We start from the raw sequence: 25,429 nt of genomic DNA on the forward strand, positions 1-25,429 counted from the left end.
GCGAAAGGCGGGGTACACCCTGGACAAGTCGCCAGGTCATCACAGGGCTGACACATAGACACAGACAACCATTCACACTCACATTCACACCTACGGTCAATTTAGAGTCACCAGTTAACCTAACCTGCATGTCTTTGGACTGTGGGGGAAACCGGAGCACCCGGAGGAAACCCACGCGGACACGGGGAGAACATGCAAACTCCACACAGAAAGGCCCTCGCCGGCCCCGGGGCTCGAACCCAGGACCTTCTTGCTGTGAGGCGACAGCGCTAACCACTACACCACCGTGCCGCCTTTAAATTTAATATCATCTTGTAAATTTTAAAGATACGGAGCCATCAAGTAAATGTTTTTCGTGATGAAAATAGTCTGTTAAACCGTAAATTTGTCAATTTGATCATTCTTGTCACTGTGAGTGTAACCCCTGGACTCGTTGACATTAGTTGATTAGAGTGATATTTGCAGGAAATGGACACGTCCAATTTCATCTCTGTTCGCATTGGTGTTTGGTGTTTTAACATATACTTCCTGAAGAGGCTCATAATTTACATTCCCAACTCAAAACATCCTCAAAACATTGAAAGTTTTCAAGGAATATAAGGGATATAATTATTGGGTAGGTTTTTGGAATTGGGCTATGAACCAGAGTTAGGATGTTATGCTGGTATTTAGACATCAACTTCTCAAATATTTGGGGATTGACAATTTGAAACGTTTGAATACTCACGAGGACTCGTGCATTACCGAATTAAAAAAAAAATGTAGATGTGGCAGACAATTTTACAATTGCTAAGAATTATTACCAGTTGCTAGGACGTTAATTAAGAGATTAATATTAAAACACAAAACCATTAATCACACCTAATAAAACATAAATAAATTATCGCTACTGCTTGGGCTACAAATTAACCATGTCGGGTTCAAATCATTCAGGCCGAGCCTCAAATAACTATAACGCCCACAAAAACCATATTATTGTTATATTAATTAGTTCAACAGCCAATTTAGCCATGTGTGTTAATTTCTGTTACCAGAATTCTTATCCCCAAATATATGAACTATACACCAGTATAGAATCAGCACTCATCAAAATTTAAATGTATGCATTCTTTTGCTCTGTATGCATTCTTTTGCGGAAATATTTGTTTGATTATTCAAGTATGTGATTAATATAAAAAAATCAAACATCATTATGATTTCACAATAACTGGCCCATCAATAAGTATGATAAGGACAAATATATCTTACAGGCCGCGTGAAGTAGACGCGGTTACCCAGACCACAAGCCCTAACTTAAGCACAATAATGGATGTGGCATGGGCGATAATTCGCGTATTTGTATGTTTGACAACATTTTATAAGCGTCTATTCCAGTTAAACATCAATAAAATGTATTAATTCTATCTTATTTCAGCGAAACGTTATACAAACCAATGTCACAGTGAGTATTGTTTTGGCTGGGAACGACCCGGAAGTGGAGGACTGATCACAGCGCCACCTGCTGAATACAGCTAAAATGTAACATAGCAGAACCGTCCCATTAACAGATAATCAATAGATTTTAAGGGTTTTTTTTTTAAGACTGTGTATATTTTTAGTTTTTTGTATTTGTAATTACTTGTATCTGTACATACACAACCCCACCAGCTCTGTTGACCAACTTATTGTGTTTAAATAAAGTTATTCATTCATTCATTATGAGCTGGAAAATTATCCATCAGTTGAGTTCCCTGACATCTGAAACTACCTGTTGCAGCAGACATCGTTCTACACGGACACACAGATGAAAACCTGGAAGAGCACAGAGGCGTACAATTGTTTATATGTCACTGGGTTAAAGATCTGGGGATCAGGACACTACAAGATAAATCCTGTATCATTTCTGCCCGGGGAAGGAGGAATTTCTGGGCTTTTTGTCCGCACCTTTGCTATGGTTGCTAGGACGCTACAAGTTTTGGTAACAGGTGTAAACAAATGACAGCTGCTGGATTATCAATCCTCCCTGCTCTTCTCTTCCAGCAGGCATCACAGATCCATATAATTTACCCACAAACGTATTTATTTATAGCTCTCTATCTCTCTCGCTCTCTGTGTATGTGCACACATGCTCTGTGTGTGGGTGGGTGGGGGGTTTTAAATGTACAGGAGGAATGTGACAAAAGATAAGACTTGTTCTTCTTAATTTACCCACAAATGTATTTATTCCACTTGAAAAGTGCACAGCAAACCAGCTACCGAATTTGGGACACTGCGACATCCTGAACTATTTAGTATTTGGCTTCAAACTTGAAAAAAATTTGTGGCCTACTAGATGGCGCTTCGCAGCCCACTAATGGGCCACAGCTGAGTAGCTGAGAAACACTGGTGTTATGTATGGCACCTTTAATGTATTAATGAATGATATGTAATATTTTTGAACCATACATTTAATATTATGGAACATTCACAAGACAATTCCTGTTATTAATTCTATCCACATTCACTGGATATGAGCAATCGCATGCTCTGATTGGTTACTCTTCTACTAGGCTATCAGCTCATATACCGTGAGTAGAGAAAAACAAAATGGTGGAGCGTGTTGTTGAAGTAACCAAGGACAAAATAAAAATTCTACTCGAAAACAAAACCGCAAAAAGTATCAAGTATTGAAAAGAAACAGAAATAGCTAAAAGAATATAGTTTTTTTCCCCCCAGTATCTCCTGTTCCGCACTCCAGCCCAGTAATGCACCTTTAAGTTGGTTCGCCAAATGCCAAAAAACCCTAAAGAAGAAGAAGAAGAAGAAACCTCCCCAAAAATAAAAAAGAAACAAAATATGGAATAAAAGTATTTGACGGTAAGAACATATCTTTTTATTTTTCAAGAATTATTATTATAGCATTTTTCACAAATTGCTCCTGTCATTTTGCCAGTTTGTTTACATTCTAAGCAGAAATTACTTTGTCTGACATTTTGTATAGTTTTTATTTATCAAATTTGCAAAAAAATTAAATAAAAATGCTTGGTTTCTCAAAATCCAGTGAATGTGGATAGAATAAAACAGTTATTCCACTCAATCTCATCGTACATGGCTTATAGCCGACTCGGCGCTACACATCTTGTCAGCTATCAGCTCATGTATGACTCGATTTCATGGAATAACTGTTAATTATTCCTTACAGTATGTTAAAGCAGGTATAAACAGTCATTTGCTCACCAGACGCTCTTTTTTCTTTCTCTTGAAGCAGGCTTGTCGTACTCGAGACCAGGACTCAGACTTGAGTCCGACTCATGCGACTCGGACTTGAGTCCGACTCATCCTTGAGTCCGACTCGTCCTAATTTTAAGGACTCGTGACTTGACTTGGACTTGAACACTGATGACTCAGACTTGGACTCGTACATTAATTGCATTATGACTCGTAAATTGGAGATGAGGACTCAGATTTTTTCTTTATTTTTTGTAACATGCCATCATGATTTGGCATAAGATATTTATACAAACATTAATTTTTATACTAATTTCATGTAAGACTGTCACACCTGCGTGCCTTGGCGTGTGCATCAGATAGACTCTTGGTCGCGCACCGGACAGCGCGCACGCCAAGCGGACTCTCGCGCCCACCCTGTAAACCACTTGCACCTGCACAGCATTAAGGCGCAATCAGTGCGCCTATATAAAGGCTGTCAAAACACACTTACTTTGTGAAGTATTGAGTTGCATTGCTGACACATTACCGGGCCTTATTTCCTTGTTTGGTTTCCTGATCCCTGATTTCCTGTTTCTCGTCTTTGATTCTGCCTTGTCCACGATAGCCTGTTTGTGCCTCGCTCGACCTATTGCCTGTTTCACCGTTTTACGATTTTGCCTGCCGTTCTGGATTGTTTACCTGTCTTCACTTGTACGAATAAACACACCTTCTGCACTTACATCTGTCTCCCAACCAACTCTGACAGAATACTTCACACTCACGGACAAAGAGAACGCACATTCACCGGTTCATACATCATCTTCAGGAACAAACTAACGTTAATGGCGCTAAAATGCCTGGAGAGAAGTCCCTAGGATTGTCCGCTTTGCTTATGCAGACTTCTCGTGCAGTGGGAAAAAATGCACTGCTGTGTGTTCCATATGTAGAAGAACGATTGAGGAGACAACGGGGACAACCTTGAACTTCAATCATTTGGCAAGACTCCACCCAGAGAAGGAAGTGACATGCTATGTTCATTGCTCGGTTGATAGCAGGGCTTGCTGACCAATGAACTAGCAAGTGTTAACCCTCTCTCATGTTATTTGCTCTGTTGATAGCGGGGCTTGCTGAATGATGAACAAACTTTTTATCTGTAGCCTATTAACTAAAATAGGGCAGTCAAGCAGTAACGTTAGTCCAACACAGTAGCAGAGACGGTTTCGCATGAAGACAGCAACAGCCACCGTCAAATGGTGCGGTTGGAGTCTTGTTCTCAGACTCGACTCAAAATTTTCTTTAATGACTTGGACTTGACTCAGACTTGAACACTAGGGACTCGAGACTGGACTCGGACTCGAGGTTTAGTGACTCGACTACAACACTGTCTTGAAGTTAATGACAAAAAAATGCAGTTATGTTCCCAAGAAACCGCAAAGCGCAAAGTATTCTGTACTGAAGAAGGAAAACTGCTACAAAGCACCGACACTAGAGCCTTCTTCCATAAATGTTAAACAAACGTCTCCCAACATAAAGTTTTAGGAAGAACACGTGTTTCTTTGTTAAAGGACGATATGGTTTTTATCTGTTTATTTTTGGATTATTGTGAAGTATCCACCATTCACGTTGAGTTGTTACTATAGAAATAAAAATTGAGTGCAGGAATATAAACCTGTGATTTGAACTACAGCTGGAACAACTGTCAGAGCTCATCTCATCTCATCATCTCTAGCCGCTTTATCCTCTTCTACAGGGTCGCAGGCAAGCTGGAGCCTATCCCAGCTGACTACGGGCGAAAGGCGGGGTACACTCTGGACAAGTCGCCAGGTCATCACAGGGCTGACACATAGACACAGACAACCATTCACACTCACATTCACACCTACGCTCAATTTAGAGTCACCAGTTAACCTAACCTGCATGTCTTAACCTAACCTGCATGGGGAAACCGGAGCACCCGGAGGAAACCCACGCGGACACGGGGAGAACATGCAAACTCCGCACAGAAAGGCCCTTGCCGGCCACGGGGCTCGAACCCGGACCTTCTTGCTGTGAAGCGACAGCGCTAACCACTACACCACCGTGCCACCCCTAATGTCAGAGCTGCTGTTATAAAAAAAAAAACCTCAACATCTGACCAAACAGATTTAACAATTCATCGATGTGGTGGTATAAAGTGCAATTAACACAATTCAAACATCTTTACAGTATTTACTAACTTTAGTGACTCAGAAACTTCTTGGTGTTAGGCGACAGTGCTATTTATACATCTTTCATAATGTTAGAGTTAAGATGGAAAAAAAATATTTTTTTTATGTTCATTCATTCATTTGCTCATTCATTCATTCATTCATCAGTAACAGTTTCATCCTGGTCAGGGTGGATCCAGAGCTTATCCCAGGAACACTGGGCATGAAGCAGGAATACACCCTGGATAGGTCGCAAGTCCATCTCTCTCTCACACACACACACACACACACAATTTTAGTGTACCCAGTCCACCCGCATGCATGTTTTTGAGAGGTGGAAGGAAACCAGAGAACCCAGACGAAACCTGTGTGTACATGGGGAGAACCCATGTGCAAAACCCAACACAGACTGTACCCCGAGCTCAGGATCAAACCGGGAACCTTAGAGCTATGAGGCAGCACCACTACCTGCTGCACCACCACAGTGCCCAATATAAACCTCATATAATAGTTATTAATGAAAAAATGGTATAATGGTATTTTATCATCAGGTAATATAATTTATGTGGGGTTTGATACCAGTAACAAATCGTTTAGAGAAAATAACACCACTATGGAGAGCTTAAATAGAATTAGCAGGTTAAAGGAAAGACAGATCAGAACAATGTTTTAGTGATTCTTAGTCAAGCCTAAGGAGAGTGTGCCGAGAGGTAATTCTAACCTCGGCTTGAAGAAAAGAAAAAATTTCTAATCAGCCTTTTGGGTACAGAGAAAATGATCACTATGCAGAGAGAAAAGTCCTGATGAGGAGTCTGGGCTAGAGAATAACACAGCAGGGAGAGAGAGAGAGAGAGAGAGAGAGAGAGAGAGCGCATTATGCTTTACAAAGGCAAATAAGCTTTCACAATTGTTAAGAAGTATTCAGTAGGGTGACTTGCTCTCTAACCCTACTGTATAGTTCTCCATCCATAAATTATATACTGTACCCCTCACATTATCCTGACACATATGTCAAGTTCACATTTTTAGACTACACAATAAACTCTAGCCAATAAAGAATATAAGTTCCTTAACCAGAACATTAAACATTACATTAGCAGGCCATTTTTCTGCCCTGGAGTATAACTGGCAGATGTGCGTATGTGATATTAATTACAACCCCAAATCAGAAAAAGTTGGGACGGTATGGAAAAAGAAAGAAAGAAATTTCTAAATTTACTTTGACTTGTATTTCATTGCAGACAGTATGAAACCAAGATATTTCATGGTTTGTCTGGTTAACTTCATTTATTTTGTTAGTATACACTACCATTCAAAAGTTTGGGGTCACCCAGACAATTTTGTGTTTTCCATGAAAAGTCACACTTTTATTTCCCACCATAAGTTGTAAAATGAATAGAAAATATAGTCAAGACATTTTTCTGGCCATTTTGAGCATTTAATCGACCCCACAAATGTGATGCTCCAGAAACTCAGGCCCTTTCCACACGGCAACGGATTCAGGTGAATCCGATACAATTGTTTATCGTTTCGGCCTGGCGTCCACACGGCACCGGCGTTTTGGGTGCCCCAAAGCGCAATCTTTTGAGAACGGGTTCCAGAGTGGAAAGATCTGGCAACGTTGCCGTTGCAAAGTCGTCTGGATGAGTAGAACGGATTTGTTTACGATGATGTCACAACCACATGTGCTTCACGCTGGGTAGAAGTGTAACAAACTCCATACGAGTTGTCAACAAATCCTATAACTTGGTTCATGAAACGCGCTTACAAAATATTTTCACTGTGAATATTTATTGTGTAATGGTGCAAAGTGAGAGAGAGAGAGAGAGAGAGAGAGAGAGAGAGAGAGAGAATAGCCCTTAGGTAGAGTCAATCCCGCCAGCAAAAATAGGGAAAAAAAGGAGCGATCTCACCTCTTCAGATGTTGGTTTAAGTCCTACAATACATTCCTCAAAAAGAGCGTAGAAGAACAAATTAATCCATCAACGTGTAGCATTCAATTTATTCCGGACCATTAAAGACGCCGCCTTCCGGGGGCGTCGTGGCTCAGGTGGTTAAGGCGCCATACCATGAATGCGGGCGACCCGGGTTCGATTCCGGCCCGAGGTCATTTCCCGATCCCTTCCCGTCTCTCTCTCCTGCTCATTTCCTGTCTCTACACTGTCCTATCCAATAAAGGTGCAAAAAGCCCAAAAAAATATCTTTAAAAAAAAAAAAAAAAAAGACGCCGCCTTCCACGTAGAATCATACGTCATCCTCACCACCATATTGGATAGGTCAAAGCGGAGAATAAAGATGCCTCATTCATGTGCTGCGTTTAACTGTACCAACAGGTTTACCGTCTAAACGAGATCACATGGGATTACCTTTCACAGGTGAGACTGGAAAAATACTTTTCATTGTATTTGGTCATTATAATGTAATTTTACGAACAGATTTTTCTGACTTTGTGGCTAATATGAAGTCTCGCGCATAATAGTTTATGCGCATGCGTCCTTACTTCTTCTATTGTTCTGGTGTCTCCGAAGGGACCGTCTTACAGCGCCCCTAGAGGTGTGGCATGTGTATTGCATCGTTTTCAGCAAGCGTTGCGTTGCCATATGGACCTGATATTTTACTGATCGTTGCCCATTTGGACGCGATATTTTTTTAAATAACATCTCGTTGCCGTTGTCGTGTGGATGTAGCCTCAATCTGCTCAAAGGAAGGTCAGTTTTATAGCTTCTCTAAAGAGCTAAACTGTTTTCAGCTGTGCTAACATGATTGTACAAGGGTTTTCTAATCATCCATTAGCCTTCTGAGGCAATGAGCAAACACATTGTACCATTAGAACACTGGAGTGAGAGTTGCTGGAAATGGGCCTCTATACACCTATGGAGATATTGCACCAAAAACCACACATTTGCAGCTAGAATAGTCATTTACCACATTAGCAATGGATAGAGTGGATTTCTGATTAGTTTAAAGTGATCTTCATTGAAAAGAACAGTGCTTTTCTTTCAAAAATAAGGACATTTCAAAGTGACCCCAAACTTTTGAACGGTAGTGTACATCTATTTCTGCATTTCAGGCCTGCAACACATTCCAAGAAAAAGTTGGGACAGGAGCAATTTAGGGTTATTAATGAGGTAAAACAACTAAATCGTGATGTGATTTGAAACCGGTGATGTCAATAGGTGATTGTAACCATAACTTGGTACAAAATCAGTATCCAGGAAAGGCCTAGTCTTTGAGGAGCAAAGATGGGCTGAGGATCTCCAGTTTGTCAACAAATGTGTGAGAAAATTATTGAAATATTTAAAAACAATGTTACTCAAAGGAAGGGATTTGGATATTTCACCCTCTGCTGTGCATATCATCATTAAATAATTCAATGAATCTGGAGGAATTTTGGTGCGTAAGGGGAAAGGGCACAAGCCCAAGCTGGACACCCACAATCTCTAATCCCTCAGACAGCACTACATCAAGGACCGTCACTCATCTATGGCTGATATAACCACATGGGCTTGGGATTACTTTGGGAAACCTTTGTCAAGTGCTACAAGACAGAGTTACATCCTCAAATGGCAGTTTGAACTTTACTGTGCCAAAAGGAAACCTTATGCTAAGTGTTTCGAGAAGCACTGTCGACTTCTCTGGGCTCAAAGGCTTATAAGATGGACCATCACACAGTGGAAACATGTATTGTGATCAGATGAATCAGTATTCCAGGTCTTTTTTGTAAGAAATGAACAGAGTGTGCTCTGGACCAAAGACGAAAAGGATCATTCAGACTGTTTCCAGGAACAAGTCCAAAAGCCAGGGTCTGTCATGGTATAGGGTTGTGTCAGTGCCCTTGGCAAAGGTAACTTAAACTTCTGTGATAGCAGCAGTGAAGTACTTTGATGCAGTAATGCAGAAAAGTACTTTGAGATTTTGGAGCAACATATGCTGCCAACATAATATGATGACATTTTTCCATTGATATTTCAACAAGGCAGCACAGTGGTGTAGTGGTTAGCGCTGTCGCCTCACAGCAAGAAGGTCCTGGGTTCGAGCCCCGGGGCCGGTGAGGGCCTTTCTGTGTGGAGTTTGCATGTTCTCCCCGTGTCCGCGTGGGTTTCCTCCGGGTGCTCCGGTTTCCCCCACAGTCCAAAGACATGCAGGTTAGGTTAACTGGTGACTCTAAATTGAGCGTAGGTGTGAATGTGAGTGTGAATGGTTGTCTGTGTCTATGTGTCAGCCCTGTGATGACCTGGCGACTTGTCCAGGGTGTACCCCACCTTTCGCCCGTAGTCAGCTGGGATAGGCTCCAGCTTGCCTGCGACCCTGTAGAAGGATAAAGCGGCTAGAGATAATGAGATGAGATATTTCAACAAGCCAATGTGAAACCACATTCTACACAAATTACAACAGCATGGCTGTGGAAGAAGAGGGTGCCTTTGAATCCTGAAACAAAAATATATGACACCAACGACCCTGTACTGTTGCACGCCTTAAGATCTGTTTGCAGGAAGAAAGGGACAAAATAACACCTGAAACACGTCATCATTTGGTTTCTTCAGTCCCTAAACATCTTTCAAGTGTTGTGAGAAGAAATGGCAACATTACTGAAAGGTAAAGGCTTTCCTGTCCAAGCTGTTTTTGAAATGTGTTACAAGAATCAAAATAGAAATGTGTTTATTTTGACAAAACAATAAAATTCATGAGGTACAGTAAAACATCAAATAATAATGCTCTTGTATTGTTTTGAGTGCAGTACAAAGTATTATTTACAATTCATTGGTTTTAGGTTTAACTTCACTTTCAACATACTGCCCCAACTTTTTCGAATTTGGGATTGTACTTGATAGCTAAATATAAATTTCTGCTGGTTGAAGAGTGAGAAGCTCCTGCCTCACCTCTGTTCCGCATGGTGGATGGAGAAGATGGCTCCAGAGTTGAGCAGCTTTTGTTTCAGAGTAACAGCCATGGTAAACTCAGTTCTGCCTCTCAGCTTCTGCAGCATGTGCTGAGCCGTCTCTTCGGGCACCTTCACGCTCCTGGAGGAGCCTGCCAAGAGCCAAGGAACATTACCGTAAAGCACAGAGTCAATTCAGAAGGCTTGGAAAATGTGTGCATGAACTTTAGTAAATATGTCTACAGATAATATGTTTAAGAGCTCATCTAATTATATTAAAGTCAGCTTCACATTACTTAAAAGATTACAAAAATTACATCAGAGAGATATAAAGGTCAGGTATGTGGTGAACAAGATGCAGCATGGATTTATTTCTTTTTAATGTATATGCAAAACACTGCACACTTGGGAGCCCGAGGCAAGATAATATAAACATGAGTCTCTTTATTGAGCTGTTTTTTCAAAAGAGAAATCCTTGAAAGAAGATGCAAATTAGTTGAAAACTAGAAGATACAGAAACAAGCTATTAAAAAATAAAATACAACAAAGAAATGGGTTCAACTGACTAAATTTTTGCGAATTTTCACAAATGCATATATTTGCTGTCCTAAGAAAGGATTTGTGCTTGATTAAATGCAATTCACAGTGGAAATAATGAGCATTTATGGTTATGAGGTCAAAGAAATGCTGATTGCATGTTAAAATGTTCGGTGAAGATACATTTATGTTACATCGTCCTTTGCTAAAGAGTTGGAACTGAGAAAGTTCTAGATCCAGTGAGAACAGTGCAAGTGTTCAGAGCCAGAACATTATGGGTGTGTCTGAAACATAAAACATGCTGTCTTATCACGAAGGAGCTTAGCTCAATTTTCCACAAAACAGTTGCTTTAGAGGCAGCACGGTGGTGTAGTGGTTAGCGCTGTCACCTCACAGCAAGAAGTTCCGGGTTTGAGCCCAGTGGCTGGCGAGGGCCTTTCTGTGCGGAGTTTGCATGTTCTCCCTGTGGGTTTCCTCCGGGTGCTCCGGTTTCCCCCACAGTCCAAAGACATGCAGGTTAGGTTAATTGGTGGCTCTAAATTGACCGTAGGTGTGAATGTGAGTGTGAATGGTTGTTTGTCTCCGTGTCAGCCTTGCGATAACCTGGCGACTTGTCCAGGGTCCACCCCGCCTCTCGCCCATAGTCAGCTAGGATAGGCTCCAGCTTGCCTGCGACCCTGTAGAACAGGATAAGCGGCTACAGATAATGGATGGATGGTTGCTTTAGACCCAGCATTGTTTCTTCTGGGTATATCTTCCGGACAGCTCTCTTTATCCACTGCACAGCTGACTTTAAAGTGCATATTACAGGTAAATTCAGGAGCAAGATCAATGTAATTCTCCTATTTTATATTAAACTTTGGTCAAATATCTGTCACATTTTGCGCAATTTTTTTACCTTGTGCAATTCCAGAAAAATTCAGTTGAAATCAAGCTATTTGAGACGAATTGGTCCGCCTCTGAAAAAACTTGCCATTTGGATTTCCTGACAAACATTGATTTTCGTAACGTCACGTGCGGGACACCTCCTTCTGAATCCTATGTTAGCGCTGGTTTGTTTATGAGAAAACGACCTGGTGGTTTTCTGCAAATTTCTTCAATGTTATCATGTAATTATTAAAATGGTTAACAGATGTATCGTAGGAGGGTGTAGCAACACCAATCATGATGGGATTAGTACTCATCGTTTTCCAAAAGCCCGGACAATGAGAGAGAAATGGAAGTGCTTCGTGCGAGGCACCCGGAAAAATTGGCTACATGCTACAGACCAGCGTTTCTCAGCCTTTTTTCAGTCACGGCACCCTTCAGAAGTATGCAAATTCTCAAGGCACCCCCATATAAAATATACGCAGTCACGCTGACCCCGGCAGTGACGTTGTGACATGGGAAAGGGGGCCGTGAGACAAATTTTGATGATGCATGAGGCGGCGATGATCCGCATTAGTGTAACTATCATTTTTTTTGGAATTTTAATTCATTTTATTTATTTCAATGTTAGAATATATAATTTTTTGATGGCACCCCTAACGAAGCCAGACGGCACCCCAGGGTGCCGCGGCACCCCGGTTGAGAAAGGCTGCTACAGACTACAGCATTATTTGCGGTGTTCACTTCACAAGGCCCGACGACTTTGAGAACTATTTGCAGTGGGAAATGGGCTTCGCGAGGCAACTTGATCTGAAAAAAGACGCAGTTCCATCTGTCAGAATGCCCAAAGCAACACCGTCTCCATCTGTGTCAGCGTCACCAAAGGAGCCAGACGTGTTCGGCAAACATTGATTTTCGTGACGTCACGCACGGGACGCATCCTTCTGAATCCCATGTCAGCATTGGTTTGTTTATGAGAAAACGACCTGGTGGTTTTCTGCAAATTTCTTCAACGTTATCACATAATTATTAAAATGGTTAACAGATGTATCGTAGGAGGGTGTAGCAACACCAGTCATGATGGGATTAGTACTTATCGTTTTCCAAAAGACCGGACAATGAGAGAGAAATGGGAGCGCTTTGTGCAAGGCACCCGGAAAAAGCCGAGGACCAAGCAGAACCGAGAAAAAGACCAAGAAAATTGGCGATTCACAAGTTAACTGTTGCCAGGGTAAGAAATAAGAGAGACTATACTCTAAATTAGGTGTTTCTGTGTTTGTGTGGTACACGGATAATGTTATTTATTGACACACACAAAAGTAAACACCGCCGTATTATTCCACCGCCGTATTATTTACATCCCCGGTGTTGTCTCCGTCGTCTTCACTATATGAATCATCATCAAATCCAAACAGATGAAGCCCCAATTCTGGCATCTCATTATATTCTTCATCCAAAGGTGAAGTAACATTGCGCTCAGGTGACAAGTCTATATTTCAATGCAAAATCGCTAGCTGCTAAACTTGGTCTACACAGACTGTGCACTGAAACCGTGCAAGCTCTCTCAGCCTGCTGGCGGTTCTGCAGGTGACGTCACGAATCTGGCTCCAGGCTCCCTTGGGATTTTTCCAGACGCGTTTTGTTATTTTATTTTTTTTCTGCTGTAGACAGATGGCCTTGTGCAAAATTACCCTTCTGGATGAGTGTGTAAAGGGACATACTTTCATATAAAAAAAAACCAAAATTGGTCCAGGGGCGGCACGGTGGTGTAGTGGTTAGCACTGTTGCCTCACAGCAAGAAGGTCCTGGGTTCGAGCCCCGGGGCCGGCGAGGGCCTTTCTGTGCGGAGTTTGCATGTTCTCCCCGTGTCCGCGTGGGTTTCCTCCGGGTGCTCCGGTTTCCCCCACAGTCCAAAGACATGCAGGTTAGGTTAACTGGTGACTCTAAATTGACCGTAGGTGTGAATGTGAGTGTGAATGGTTGTCTGTGTCTATGTGTCAGCCCTGTGATGACCTGGCGACTTGTCCAGGGTGTACCCCGCCTTTCGCCTGTAGTCAGCTGGGATAGGCTCCAGCTTGCCTGCGACCCTGTAGAAGGATAAAGCGGCTAGAGATAATGAGATGAGATGAAAATTGGTCCAGGATATGCACTTTAATGTGTAAACTTCTCCTTTTAGCAAGGTGATGTATTCTGTTCCAGTGGATTCAGGAGAAGCCTCACTCAATGGTACAGAGAAACATTTAAAGTTTTTCCTATGGAACATGTCAGTGCTACTTTAAAAGGTAACAACAATGGCTTTTATAATATATGGCAGCCCCTTCTTGATCATCTTCCCGGTGATCTTGTTGGTCTATTGCAGAAAGGGTGTCCACACCTCGGCTTTAAATACAAGTCATAGGTTTTTGAATCTCTTCCTTTGACATGACCCTAATGCAAACAAATGATGTATATAAAATGATATGATCCTAATATGTGCTGATGTAACCCATGTACATTTATTTTTTTCCTTCTTTTTCTTTGGCAAGATCTGTGCTGTATGGTTTGTTTATATAAAAAGTTAATAAAATATTATTGGAAAAAAAAAACCATGCTGTCTAGTAAGTCTGTATTTGGAGACAAGAAGGCATCAAATCATGTCTGACTCAAATGTTTGTCCAGAATGTTTCCTTCTGGTGTACATCCTTCATAGCAGAGCTTTGCGTGCACAGAGTGGAGCCCTATTTTTAATAGAAATGCATCAACTTGATTTTTGATATGTGTACCACCACAGGGAACCTGATCACAAGTTAAAGGCAACATCTCAGAAACTCTTGACCACCAGCCAGTGAAATTTGTATCTTTATTTACATAGGGTTTTTATCCAGCGCTTGTTTTTTAAAAAAATAATATGGGATTACTTACTAACACATTTTATGGAAAATATTCCTGACGGCTTCATATAAAAGGGCGATAGATGGATGTAATGGATGTAGGAAGAGTTTTATTGAAAACACGCTACCAAACAGATCCAAAACGGAGACAAAGGCAGAGTCGAAAAACAGGCAGTGAGGCACAGACAGGATATCAGAGGTAATACAATACTCACAGTCCAAAAATACAAACACAGTCAAAACCAGAAAAGTGATGCAAAACGCAAGGCTTTTGCAAAGTCTGTATTACCGAGAGTCCTTATATGATTGCACTCTAATTAGGAACAGGTGTATACGGTAGTAATTAGTCCTACGTATATGCGTGCGCATGCTTTGCAGTATGCGGCTGCCCGTACCGAGCTCCAAAGCGTGTGGACACGAAAGCTGTAACCAGACACCTGTTTGACACATCAAGTTTGTTATTCGATGGTAACTATACAGTAATGATATAAAGTGAAAGTGCTGGTTCACCGCTGTTCACCAGGCACCCAGCAGAGTCACACCATAATAAATGCTGTAGTGTTGTTTCGGGCGTATGGCATGCGGTGTCAAAGAAAGGAATAAATATGTATCGTAAATGTGATGCGTATCTCATTATTGGTCTTACTGTCACAAGACAATATTGCAGTTTACTGATGTGAAATACACAACAATTTGATGGTTCATGTGCTATAGTATTATTATTCTATTCAGGTTGATTTTGTGCCCTTGCAAATATTTTGCTCATACACTCATCAGGAGCTCCGCTTTTAGGCATTGTAAATATCTATATTATCCCATAATACCATGCATCAGCCTGCCTGTAAAATGATGGCAGTGGAGATCGCCAAGAGGGATACGAAGCATTTTATGGAGAAATTAGTTATGTAATGTAATTATTTTTTATTTTATTTTGTCTGGGGTAATCAGAGAATATTCATTGTATTTTTCCCAATGACATTTCATTCCATCTCACCTAATGGACATTTAGGGTTAATGTAACCAGGCAACATGATAACGAATTGCCGTCTTTGACGCCTCAAAGTATTTATTTACAGGTTTCTTCATAACTATCTTACAAGTAGCAACTAACTCATATTATTCTATCCACATTCACCGGATATGAGCAATTGTGTGCTCTGATTGGCTACTCTACTACTAGGCTATCAGCTCATATACTGTGAATAGAGGAAAAACAAAATGGTGAAGCGTGTTGCTGAACCAACCAAGGACGAAATAAAAACTCTACTTGAAAACAAAACCCCAAAAATACAAAAAAAAAGCAGCGAAATATGGAATAAAAGTATTTGATGGTAAGAACATCTTTTATTTTTCAAGAATTATTATTATAGCATTTTTCACAAATTGCTGTCATTTCACCGATTTGTTTACATTCTAAGCAGAAATGATTTTGTCAAACGTTTTGTATAAAGTTTTTATTGATCGAATTTGCAAAAAATAAAAATGCTCTGTTTCTCAAAATCCAGTCAATGTGGATAGAATAAAATAGTTATTCCATTCGAATCACGTCATACATGGCTTATTACCAAATCGGCGCTCGTCAGCTATCAGCTCATGTATGACTCAATTTCGTGGAGTAACTGTTAAAGACAGCAAAGGCATCAAGGCAGCTGTTTTTACTATACGTTTATGACACCACTACTGAAGAAACACCACATACTGACATGGATTATGTTTTTTCACATTTTATTCCAATGTACCGTACATAAGCGGACTCAGGTTTACAAGGACTGTACAATAAGGCAGCAGTCATTTATTTATGGTCACATTACTGTTTTTAACCTTTGGATTTCCTGGACTCCAGAACGCATTCAAATGAATCAGGTGCTAGAAGTTTCTCACACAAGAAGGGAGAAGTGAGATTTTGGTTTGGTTTTTTCCTTGCCTCCCTTCTGAACTTAGCTTCATTCCCGGTAATGCTGAGCAAAGGCACTGCCATTCTAATGGAGGCATCAATAAATTATTAGGTTCCTCTGACACGATTACATCAAAGGGTTCACTGCGACAGCTGAGGGAAGCCATGACACACTTTCGAGATCCAGGCAGCCCACTACAACAGCGCCGTCTCTTCAGTAATATTCACGCTGTTCCAGATGGCGAGGGGATCCAATTAACATAAAGCACAATACAAAAAATTGTAAAAGATTGGCACGGAGAGAGAGAAATTGAGACCAGAGAGAGCCTTGGTGCTACACAACATCAGCAATCATTTTATAACACTATGTATTGTCTTCGGGACTATTGAGCCTATTGAGCATGGCTGAAACACATCAAACACTATGGCACAGTCTTTTCCATCACTGACAATTAAATATAACAGGACAGTAGTGCTATATATGGTCACGTTTGTGGTTTTGGACTGCTTTTTTTGCTAAACCTCATGGGTGAATCTCGGGCTTTCAAGACCTTGCCTAACCAAGAAAAAAAGCAGTGGATATAAGGCTGAAGAAAAGGATTCTATGAATCATGACTGAAACCACACTAGTTATGATTCAGACTTACTGGCACTTTAATGGCACATTCTGACAACAGTTCTGCAACTCTTCAGCTAGGTGGCAGTTGACTTTAATATCCATGGACCCAAGATCACTGGTGCCCCTTTTCCACCAAAGCAGTTCCAGGGCTGGTTCGGGGCCAGTGCTTAGTTTGGAACCGGGTTTTCTGTTTCCACTGACAAAGAACTGGCTCTGGGGCCAGAAAAACCGGTTCCAGGCTAGCACCAACTCTCTGCTGGGCCAGAGGAAAGAACCGCTTACGTCAGCGGGGGGGGGGGGGGGGGGAGTTGTTAAGACCAACAACAATAACAAGACCGCGAAAGATCGCCATTTTTAAGCGGCGAGAAGCAGCAGCTGTACAAACGCGAAGTCATCCATTATTATTATTATTGTTGTTGTTGCTGCTGCTGCTTCTTCCGTGTTGTTTTTGCTTTGATATTCGCGCCAAGGTTTAAGCAAATGTAGCGACGTAACTGACGTATACAGCGACGTAATGACGTATACAGCAACGTAATGACGTGGCACCGCAAGCGATGGAAAAGCAAACTGGTTCTCAGCTGGCTCGCAAGTTGAACGAGTTGTGAACCAGCACCAGCACTGGCTCCGAACCAGCCCTGGAACTGATTTGGTGGAAAAGGGGTATGGGAGGTGCTCTCCTGTTACGATGGTGACCGAAGTAGTAGTACAAGGCATCTCAGAGTGAAAGAGGAGAAAAGAGGGATTCTTTTAAACAGAAAGAAATGATACTATTTATGCTTTATCGAAGAAATGACCAGACAGTTAGCTGAATGTGTATAATATACTGAAGGACAATGACTTTTATTTGATTTAATCACACCAGGGCTTTATTCTGCCTGCATTTCTGCCGTTAGACAAGCATCTCCAGCCTGCCAAAAGAGGAACCTTTTATCTTTCACAGAACCACAGGGTCTTCACAGGGGGACAGCAGGAAGAATAGAGGACAGTGGGGGACACAGGGGTCCAGCTGCTCAGGATTTCCAAAGTGCATCCAAAAAATGACTGTATCCATAGAAACAGCTCCTCCCACATGGTCCCTTGAACCACTCCCAGTCTGCGAGATTGGTCAATTATCTCAGTAACGTGACAAAAAAAAGAGGGAAACTGAAGCTGTACAGATGGATGAATCCTCCTCTGTGATGGCCCAGGCTATAAGACTCTCTTCCTCCTGCTGGTCAGCCTCACCAAGGTTAAATCAATAGTTACACTGCACAAGATGCAGGTCAATTAGGTATTGGCAAGAGACTACAGAAGGTGACCACCTGCTCTCAATGGGAGAGGCTTCACATGCCGCTGAGAAAAGACAGAGACAAAAGCTCACAGCACTCACTGCTCATATGGCCAATCAGTTACAGTAGGCCAAACCATTTCTCTCAGCAGAAAACAAGACGGTCTAAACTCTAAAATAAAGCAATTTCAATGTTTTCAACAATATTCCTTCATAATTAGGGAAGTCATTCCATGTCTAAAGCCTATCATAATCCACAGTATTACAAAGAGGTAGTCCATTTCAACTTCTTTCCATAATATACAGTATCGGAGATATCTAGAAGCATCTGCAAAATAATTCATAGAAACACAACACAATGGATAATGATAGGATTCATGAGAAACAATTATTTAGACAACAAATTGACATTCTAATCATGTCCTCGGGACAAATCTTTTATAGTTTAAAGCAAAAGTAAATAATTATGTACTAATATGTATTCATAACATAACACAACCTCTAGTTGTTATTCTTTTTGTAATAATAATAAAGTCACTGATATTTTCATTTTATACTCAATTATACCTCAAAAAAGCAACTAAATGTGACTATAAACAAGAAAACAAGGGGCACAGAAAGAAAATCACAAAATAAATGTAAGTACAAAAAAAATTTTGAACTTTAAGTATGAACCATATGGTCAGTCATTTGCTTGTCTCTTTCGGTCTTGCTGATAGCGTCTTGCCTGACTGAAGATGGTGAGATGCTTGCTAGTTTGTAGAGAACTGGCAAGGGTGTTGGTGTAAGGTTGCCGGTGATAGTGCAACATGCTTTGTGGAGTTCTGGGTCGATCTGCTTTGCATGGCATAACCTAGCCATTGACAATAGACACCCACTTTACAATTATCACGGAGTAACAAGACGACTCCAATCACGGAAGAGGTTTGCAACAGTAACTGGTTTAGAGAACATGAGATCATCAGAGTACAGACTCAAGGAATGGATGGCAAACAACCAAGCCCACCATAACGAGGTTGTCCCCAAACCCAGTGAGGATCTTCCCAATGGAACTTCCCTCTGCAAGAAAGACTGGGTCACATTAATTCATGCACGAGCCAAGGTTGGCAAAACAGGAGACAACCTTCTGAAGTGGGGACTCACTGCAAGGTGCCCCTGTGGTGAACCTGTCCAAACCATGGATCACCTACTCCGAGGATGCCCATTGGACCCAAGCTACTCCAACCAAGACCTTCTGGAAGCTAACAAAACTGCCCTAGTGTGGATACAGTGGTGGCATGATAAGATATGATGATGAACTATATGGTATTCTAATACAACACCTGATTAGTTCCTAGAAGTTAATTAATCTATGAATATGTAAACCCATTGTCTAAAATATTGAATAAATTGGCAAAATGCAGGGACTTTGAGCTATTTGTATAAAATAATTGCTTATTATTACAACCCCGATTCCAAAAAAGTTGGGACAAAGTACAAATTGTAAATAAAAACGGAATGCAATAATTTACAAATCTCAAAAACTGATATTGTATTCACAATAGAACATAGACAACATATCAAATGTCGAAAGTGAGACATTTTGAAATTTCATGCCAAATATTGGCTCATTTGAAATTTCATGACAGCAACACATCTCAAAAAAGTTGGGACAAGGGCAATAAGAGGCTGGAAAAGTTAAAGGTACAAAAAAGGAACAGCTGGGGGACCAAATTGCAACTCATTAGGTCAATTGGCAATAGGTCATTAACATGACCAAGTATAAAAAGAGCATCTTGGAGTGGCAGCGGCTCTCAGAAGTAAAGATGGGAAGAGGATCACCAATCCCCCTAATTCTGAGCAATATCAGAAAGGAGTTTGACAGTGTAAAATTGCAAAGAGTTTGAACACATCATCATTTACAGTGCATAATATCATCAAAAGATTCAGAGAATCTGGAAGAATCTCTGTGCGTAAGGGTCAAGGCCGGAAAACCATACTGGGTGCCCGTGATCTGCATCACATACAAGCATGCTTCTGTATTGGAAATCACAAAATGGGCTCAGGAATATTTCCAGAGAACATTATCTGTGAACACAATTCACCGTGCCATCCGCCGTTGCCAGCTAAAACTCCATAGTTCAAAGAAGAAGCCATATCTAAACATGATCCAGAAGCGCAGACGTCTTCTCTGGGCCAAGGCTCATTTAAAATGGACTGTGGCAAAGTGGACAACTGTTCTGTGGTCAGTCGAATCAAAATTTGAAGTTCTTTATGGAAATCAGGGACACCGTGTCATTCGGACTAAAGAGGAGAAGGACGACCCAAGTTGTTATCAGCGCTCAGTTCAGAAGCCTGCATCTCTGATGGTATGGGGTTGCATTAGTGCATGTGGCATGGGCAGCTTACACATCTGGAAAGACATCATCAATGCTGAAAGGTATATCCAGGTTCTAGAGCAACATATGCTCCCATCCAGACGATGTCTCTTTCAGGGAAGACTTTGCATTTTCCAACATGACAATGCCAAACCACATACTGCATCATGGCTGCGTAGAAGAAGGGTCCGGGTACTGAACTGGCCAGCCTGCAGTCCAGATCTTTCACCCATAGAAAACATTTGGCGCATCATAAAATGGAAGATACGACAAAAAAGACCTAAGACAGTTGAGCAACTAGAATCCTACATTAGACAAGAATGGGTTAACATTCCTCTCCCTAAACTTGAGCAACTTGTCTCCTCAGTCCCCAGACATTTACAGACTGTTGTAAAGAGAAAAGGGGATGTCTCACAGTGGTAAACATGGCCTTGTCCCAACTTTTTTGAGATGTGTTGTTGTCATGAAATTTAAAATCACCTAATTTTTCTCTTTAAATGATACATTTTCTCAGTTTAAACATTTGATATGTCATCCATGTTCTATTCTGAATAAAATATGGAATTTTGAAACTTCCACATCATTGCATTCCGTTTTTATTTACAATTTGTACTTTGTCCCAACTTTTTTGGAATCGGGGTTGTAGGTATTATTTAAATTAAACTTCTAATACACATGCATGTACATGAGTCCCATTCAAACTAGTTACATGTCAGAAACTCAAACTATCCACTGAAAAAGAGCAGCATAATCTATGCCAACTGTTATCCTAGATTCCAAGGACTCCTACAAAGCTAAAACTGTCATTACACACACCTTCCCTTGGGCAATATGACTAACATATGGAGGAAGCACCAGCTTCAGCTTGATTATCCAAATGAAAAACCCTCAGCAGACACTCCATCCAGCCATCACACACATTCAGACTGCTGCAGTCTTAAAACCACGGCTTTATCAGCTATTTGGCTGCAACTATCATGAATTCCACACCAAAGGGCACCTTCAAATCTGCTGGGATGGCACTTCGGGCAGCAGACTCTGACTGACTGTCCTGTGATGGCCTATAAGAGTAAAGAGGATGTCCTTGGCGCTCAAAGAACTTGTAGGAAGAGTGAGAGTGTGACTATAAAGTGAGTAAATAAAACTGGCCAATGCACTCGACTGTCATACAGAATTAGATATGACTGCAGATATGGCTGAAGCAGTACAGACCAAATGCTGCAAATCAGCATATTGTAGCCAGTTATTTTTTTTTCTTGAACATCAGTGGAGTGAAGCTTATAAAACTAAGACGTTTCCATATGGAGGCTCCTTGTTGCGCAACAACACACAGAAAAAAGAAAGAAAAAAAAACAGAGAAAGCATCTGACATTTGAGGATGCTTTTACTTCAGAGATGTCAGACTGCAGAGTTTAAGACTCTACCTCATTTAACACTGTTAATTCAACTCATGAGCTCATTACCAAGGCTTTTGCCTTGTACTGGATTTGGTGTGTTAGAAGAAGGAAAATAAATCTCTTTAAGGCTTTGCCCCTCTCTGACCACAGTTTAGCACTTCTGTTTTTCATACATAATGACACCCTGACAGTTCTAGCAACATGACCATTTACACTCCTCTCATTTCAGCTTCTCTCCTCCTGCATTCATGCCACTTGTACCAATTAGGAGAGATATACAAGGCTGAGGCTCTCCAATTTTATCCCATCAGTCCCTCGGGCCTATCTAAATGTCAGTCATCGCAACACCCATTTGGTGTATTTACATATCAAGATTGTTTGGCGGAATAAGTGTAGGTGGTGTGTATGAGTGCATTTGCGTGTGGGAAGTAAAAGTTAGTTTTGTGAGTCTTGCTCTAGAGAGACAGAGCAAGATGAAAAAAGGTGCGAGAGAAGAATGGAGAGATACAGATAGAAGGAGAGGGAAGCAAAGACAAAGGACAGAAGGAGAAGAAAATGGTAGTCCATTTACAATATTGAAATGCTAAAATATAATCTTTACTCGCTGATGTAAAATACATTTAATAAACTGGAAAATTAAACGTGCATATGCTTAAAAACTATGCGCAACTGTTCGTTAGAAAAGGCTTTCATACAGGGGGTAAACAGTAACCCAGCTTTCTGGTTAGAATTTTCTGTGTCTAAGTTGTTATTCATTATATCATCTGGTTTTTTAGAATAACATTCAATTATTATTTTTTGCAGTCCGGTTTCCATGAAATTGTGCGCTCTGATTGGCTCGCGAGCGGTCCGGAATCCTACAATACGGACCCCAGTTACGGACCTTTGGCGACTTGCTTGTTCACAACAACATAGTAGCAATTTTTTGGCAACATTTATTTTCGCATTTCTCAGTATAATAGCATTAATTTTACAGCATGGATAGCGATAACGACAGTGTTCACAGCGAAAGCGAGTTTTACTACCCTGAGGAAGACGAAATAAAAGAAAACATTTCAGGAGAAAGCTGAAAACCTGTAACTGTTGCTAATGCCGAGCAAAAACATGGCTGAATCCTGAATGACTCAAGTTTGTATAAATAGGGGACTACATAGGTGGCAAAATGTATTTTTTCCTGCCATGGAAGTGCACTTGTATACTGAGGAGGAAGCCATTTGCATTACAGCCGTGAATGAGGATTCAAAATGCCGGCTCGCCTTGGCTTTGTTTTCCCTTTCGGGCGCTCTCATTTTCTGTTAGAATTTAGTCAAGAAAAAAATATATTATTTACCAGCTTAAGGTCGGTCCATATCATGAAATACTGTGACCTCGGCCTTGAAAATACTGGCCTCGGCCCAGAGGCCTCAGTCAGTATTTTCAAGACCTCGGTCACGGTATTTCACAATACAGACCTCTCAGCTGGTAAATAATATATCTTGAAGTTTATGATTGAACATCAGCAAGAACAGATATCAGATGCACTACATGTATAAATATGCCATTGCAATTCACACCACAAAATAATATACAGGCTGGTGTATATTATTTGAAGGTTAATGTTACTATACTGCCTTTTTCTCTTAGGTCTGCGCTGTGACTCAGAAACATGGTCTTTTGTTTAAATATGGCTCCACAGGGCCCAAGTCCCTCCACACCACAAGAATATGATCCTTCTCAAGAAAAAGTAATGTGAATACTGATGTGTTACATATATTTGAAGTCCAGCGACATGATTTACTGAGGTGCAGGAAAGAAAATCTAATTTATCTGCATGTGATTTTTTTCCAGAATCTCACAAGCTCCAGTTCAATTTGCTTTTGATATTTGGGGAGGGGGTTTGTGTGTGATTTTGGTGCAATCTAATACGACTCACACAGGAAGATTAAATCTATAATTAAACATGTCATAAAACAGGAATAACAGTAACTATTCTATGCAGATAACTACATAATTGACATCCTTCAAGATCTGCAAATAATTTGATAAAATAAGCATTACACAAAATGATTCAAATTTAATTGGAAAATTACTTCATTTGTTCCAAAAAAAAATTCTTCTAATGAGCATATTTTCTTAAACAATACCATTTTCCTAAACACTTCCTAAAACAGGAGGGAAACCCTAAGACCATAGTTTTAGATCTGCACAGATTAAAGTGAGACGGCCTTTCAATTTCATAAAATCTGTGAAATTTAGTTCCCTCTGAAACTTGGTCATTGTGATGTATGTCTATTTCTGTAATATCTCTCAAAATATCAGGCCATTCTGTGATTGGGAAGTTATTTAATTTGAGGGGATTCCCTAACAAATAATGTGCATGAAATCACTCACTTCGCACAGTCAAGCAGACAGAGGAAGTCCGTGTGCGCATGCACGTGTCAGCATGGAGGCGCTTACGGATGTATGTGCAGTGGAGAGCGGGAGAAGCAGATCGGAAACAAAGCCAAACCACTAGTTGAGAATCATGGTCAAAAGGCAGGCAAGGGTTGGTCAATCGGTAAACAGAGCAATGCAGGCAAGACTAAAGAACGAAGCGGTATAAATGAGAATGAGGGTTGAAGAAACTAGAGACAGGCAGAAAAGAAACAACTTGGTATGACAGTATAAACACTGAACTATACTTCGCAACAGAAGTGAGTAAGAGAGGGGTATAAACAGCATGACTGAGGAGTAGTGAACAAGAGACAGGTGTAATTAATAAGCAGGTAATAGAGGGCACTGTGGCTCTTGGGCCTTGTAGTTTTGAGAAGCCATGTTTGTAGTCAGTTTAGAGCTGTTGCTCTCAATGCCATTACTGACAGAACACCCCCCCGAGGAGCTCCCTCCAGTAGCTACATTCTTCCTTGGATACCCTCTCCCCCTTGGTGCAGGCTTGTTGGGGTGTTGGATACATTGCTGAGTGCTTCAAAGAGTTCTGTGCATACTCAGCCCACGGGATGAATCAGGCCCAGTCCCCCTGGTTCCACATGCAAAAAATCCTGAGAAAACATCCTATTTCCTGGTTGGCCTGTTCTACCTGACCGTTAGACTGCGGATGATACCCGGCCGTGAGACTCACTGAGACTCCTAACCGCTCCATGAAACAGGCCCACAATCGAGAGATGAACTGAGGACCAGTCACTGACTATGTCCTCCGGGATGTACCTGAACACAAATTGAAACACCAGTTCAGCTGTCTGGAAAACAGTGGGGATGCCAGGTAATGGGATGAGTCTCAGTGCTTTGGAAAATCGGTCAACCGTTATCATCATGGTGGTGTTGCCTTGGGACGGTGGTAGATCTATGATAAAATCTATGGCCAGGTGTGACCAGGGTCTCTGAGGTACTGGGAGAGGGCAGAGCTTCCAAG

The 25,429-nt window shown here is 41.1% G+C and overlaps 1 protein-coding gene across 2 annotated transcripts in view; it reads right to left on the reverse strand.

Annotated features, from left to right (window-relative positions):
• nell2a (neural EGFL like 2a) overlaps positions 1–25,429 on the reverse strand; it is a 209,590-nt gene that overhangs the window by 174,611 nt on the left and 9,550 nt on the right. For both annotated transcript variants that reach the window (XM_060914646.1, XM_060914647.1), the window contains exon 4: positions 10,235–10,385. In XM_060914646.1, coding sequence (XP_060770629.1) covers positions 10,235–10,385 — 151 coding nt within the window. The remainder of the gene's footprint in view (positions 1–10,234; positions 10,386–25,429) is intronic.

This window comes from Neoarius graeffei, chromosome 2 (genome assembly GCF_027579695.1).
Source record: "Neoarius graeffei isolate fNeoGra1 chromosome 2, fNeoGra1.pri, whole genome shotgun sequence".
NCBI classification, from domain to species: Eukaryota; Metazoa; Chordata; class Actinopteri; order Siluriformes; family Ariidae; genus Neoarius; species Neoarius graeffei.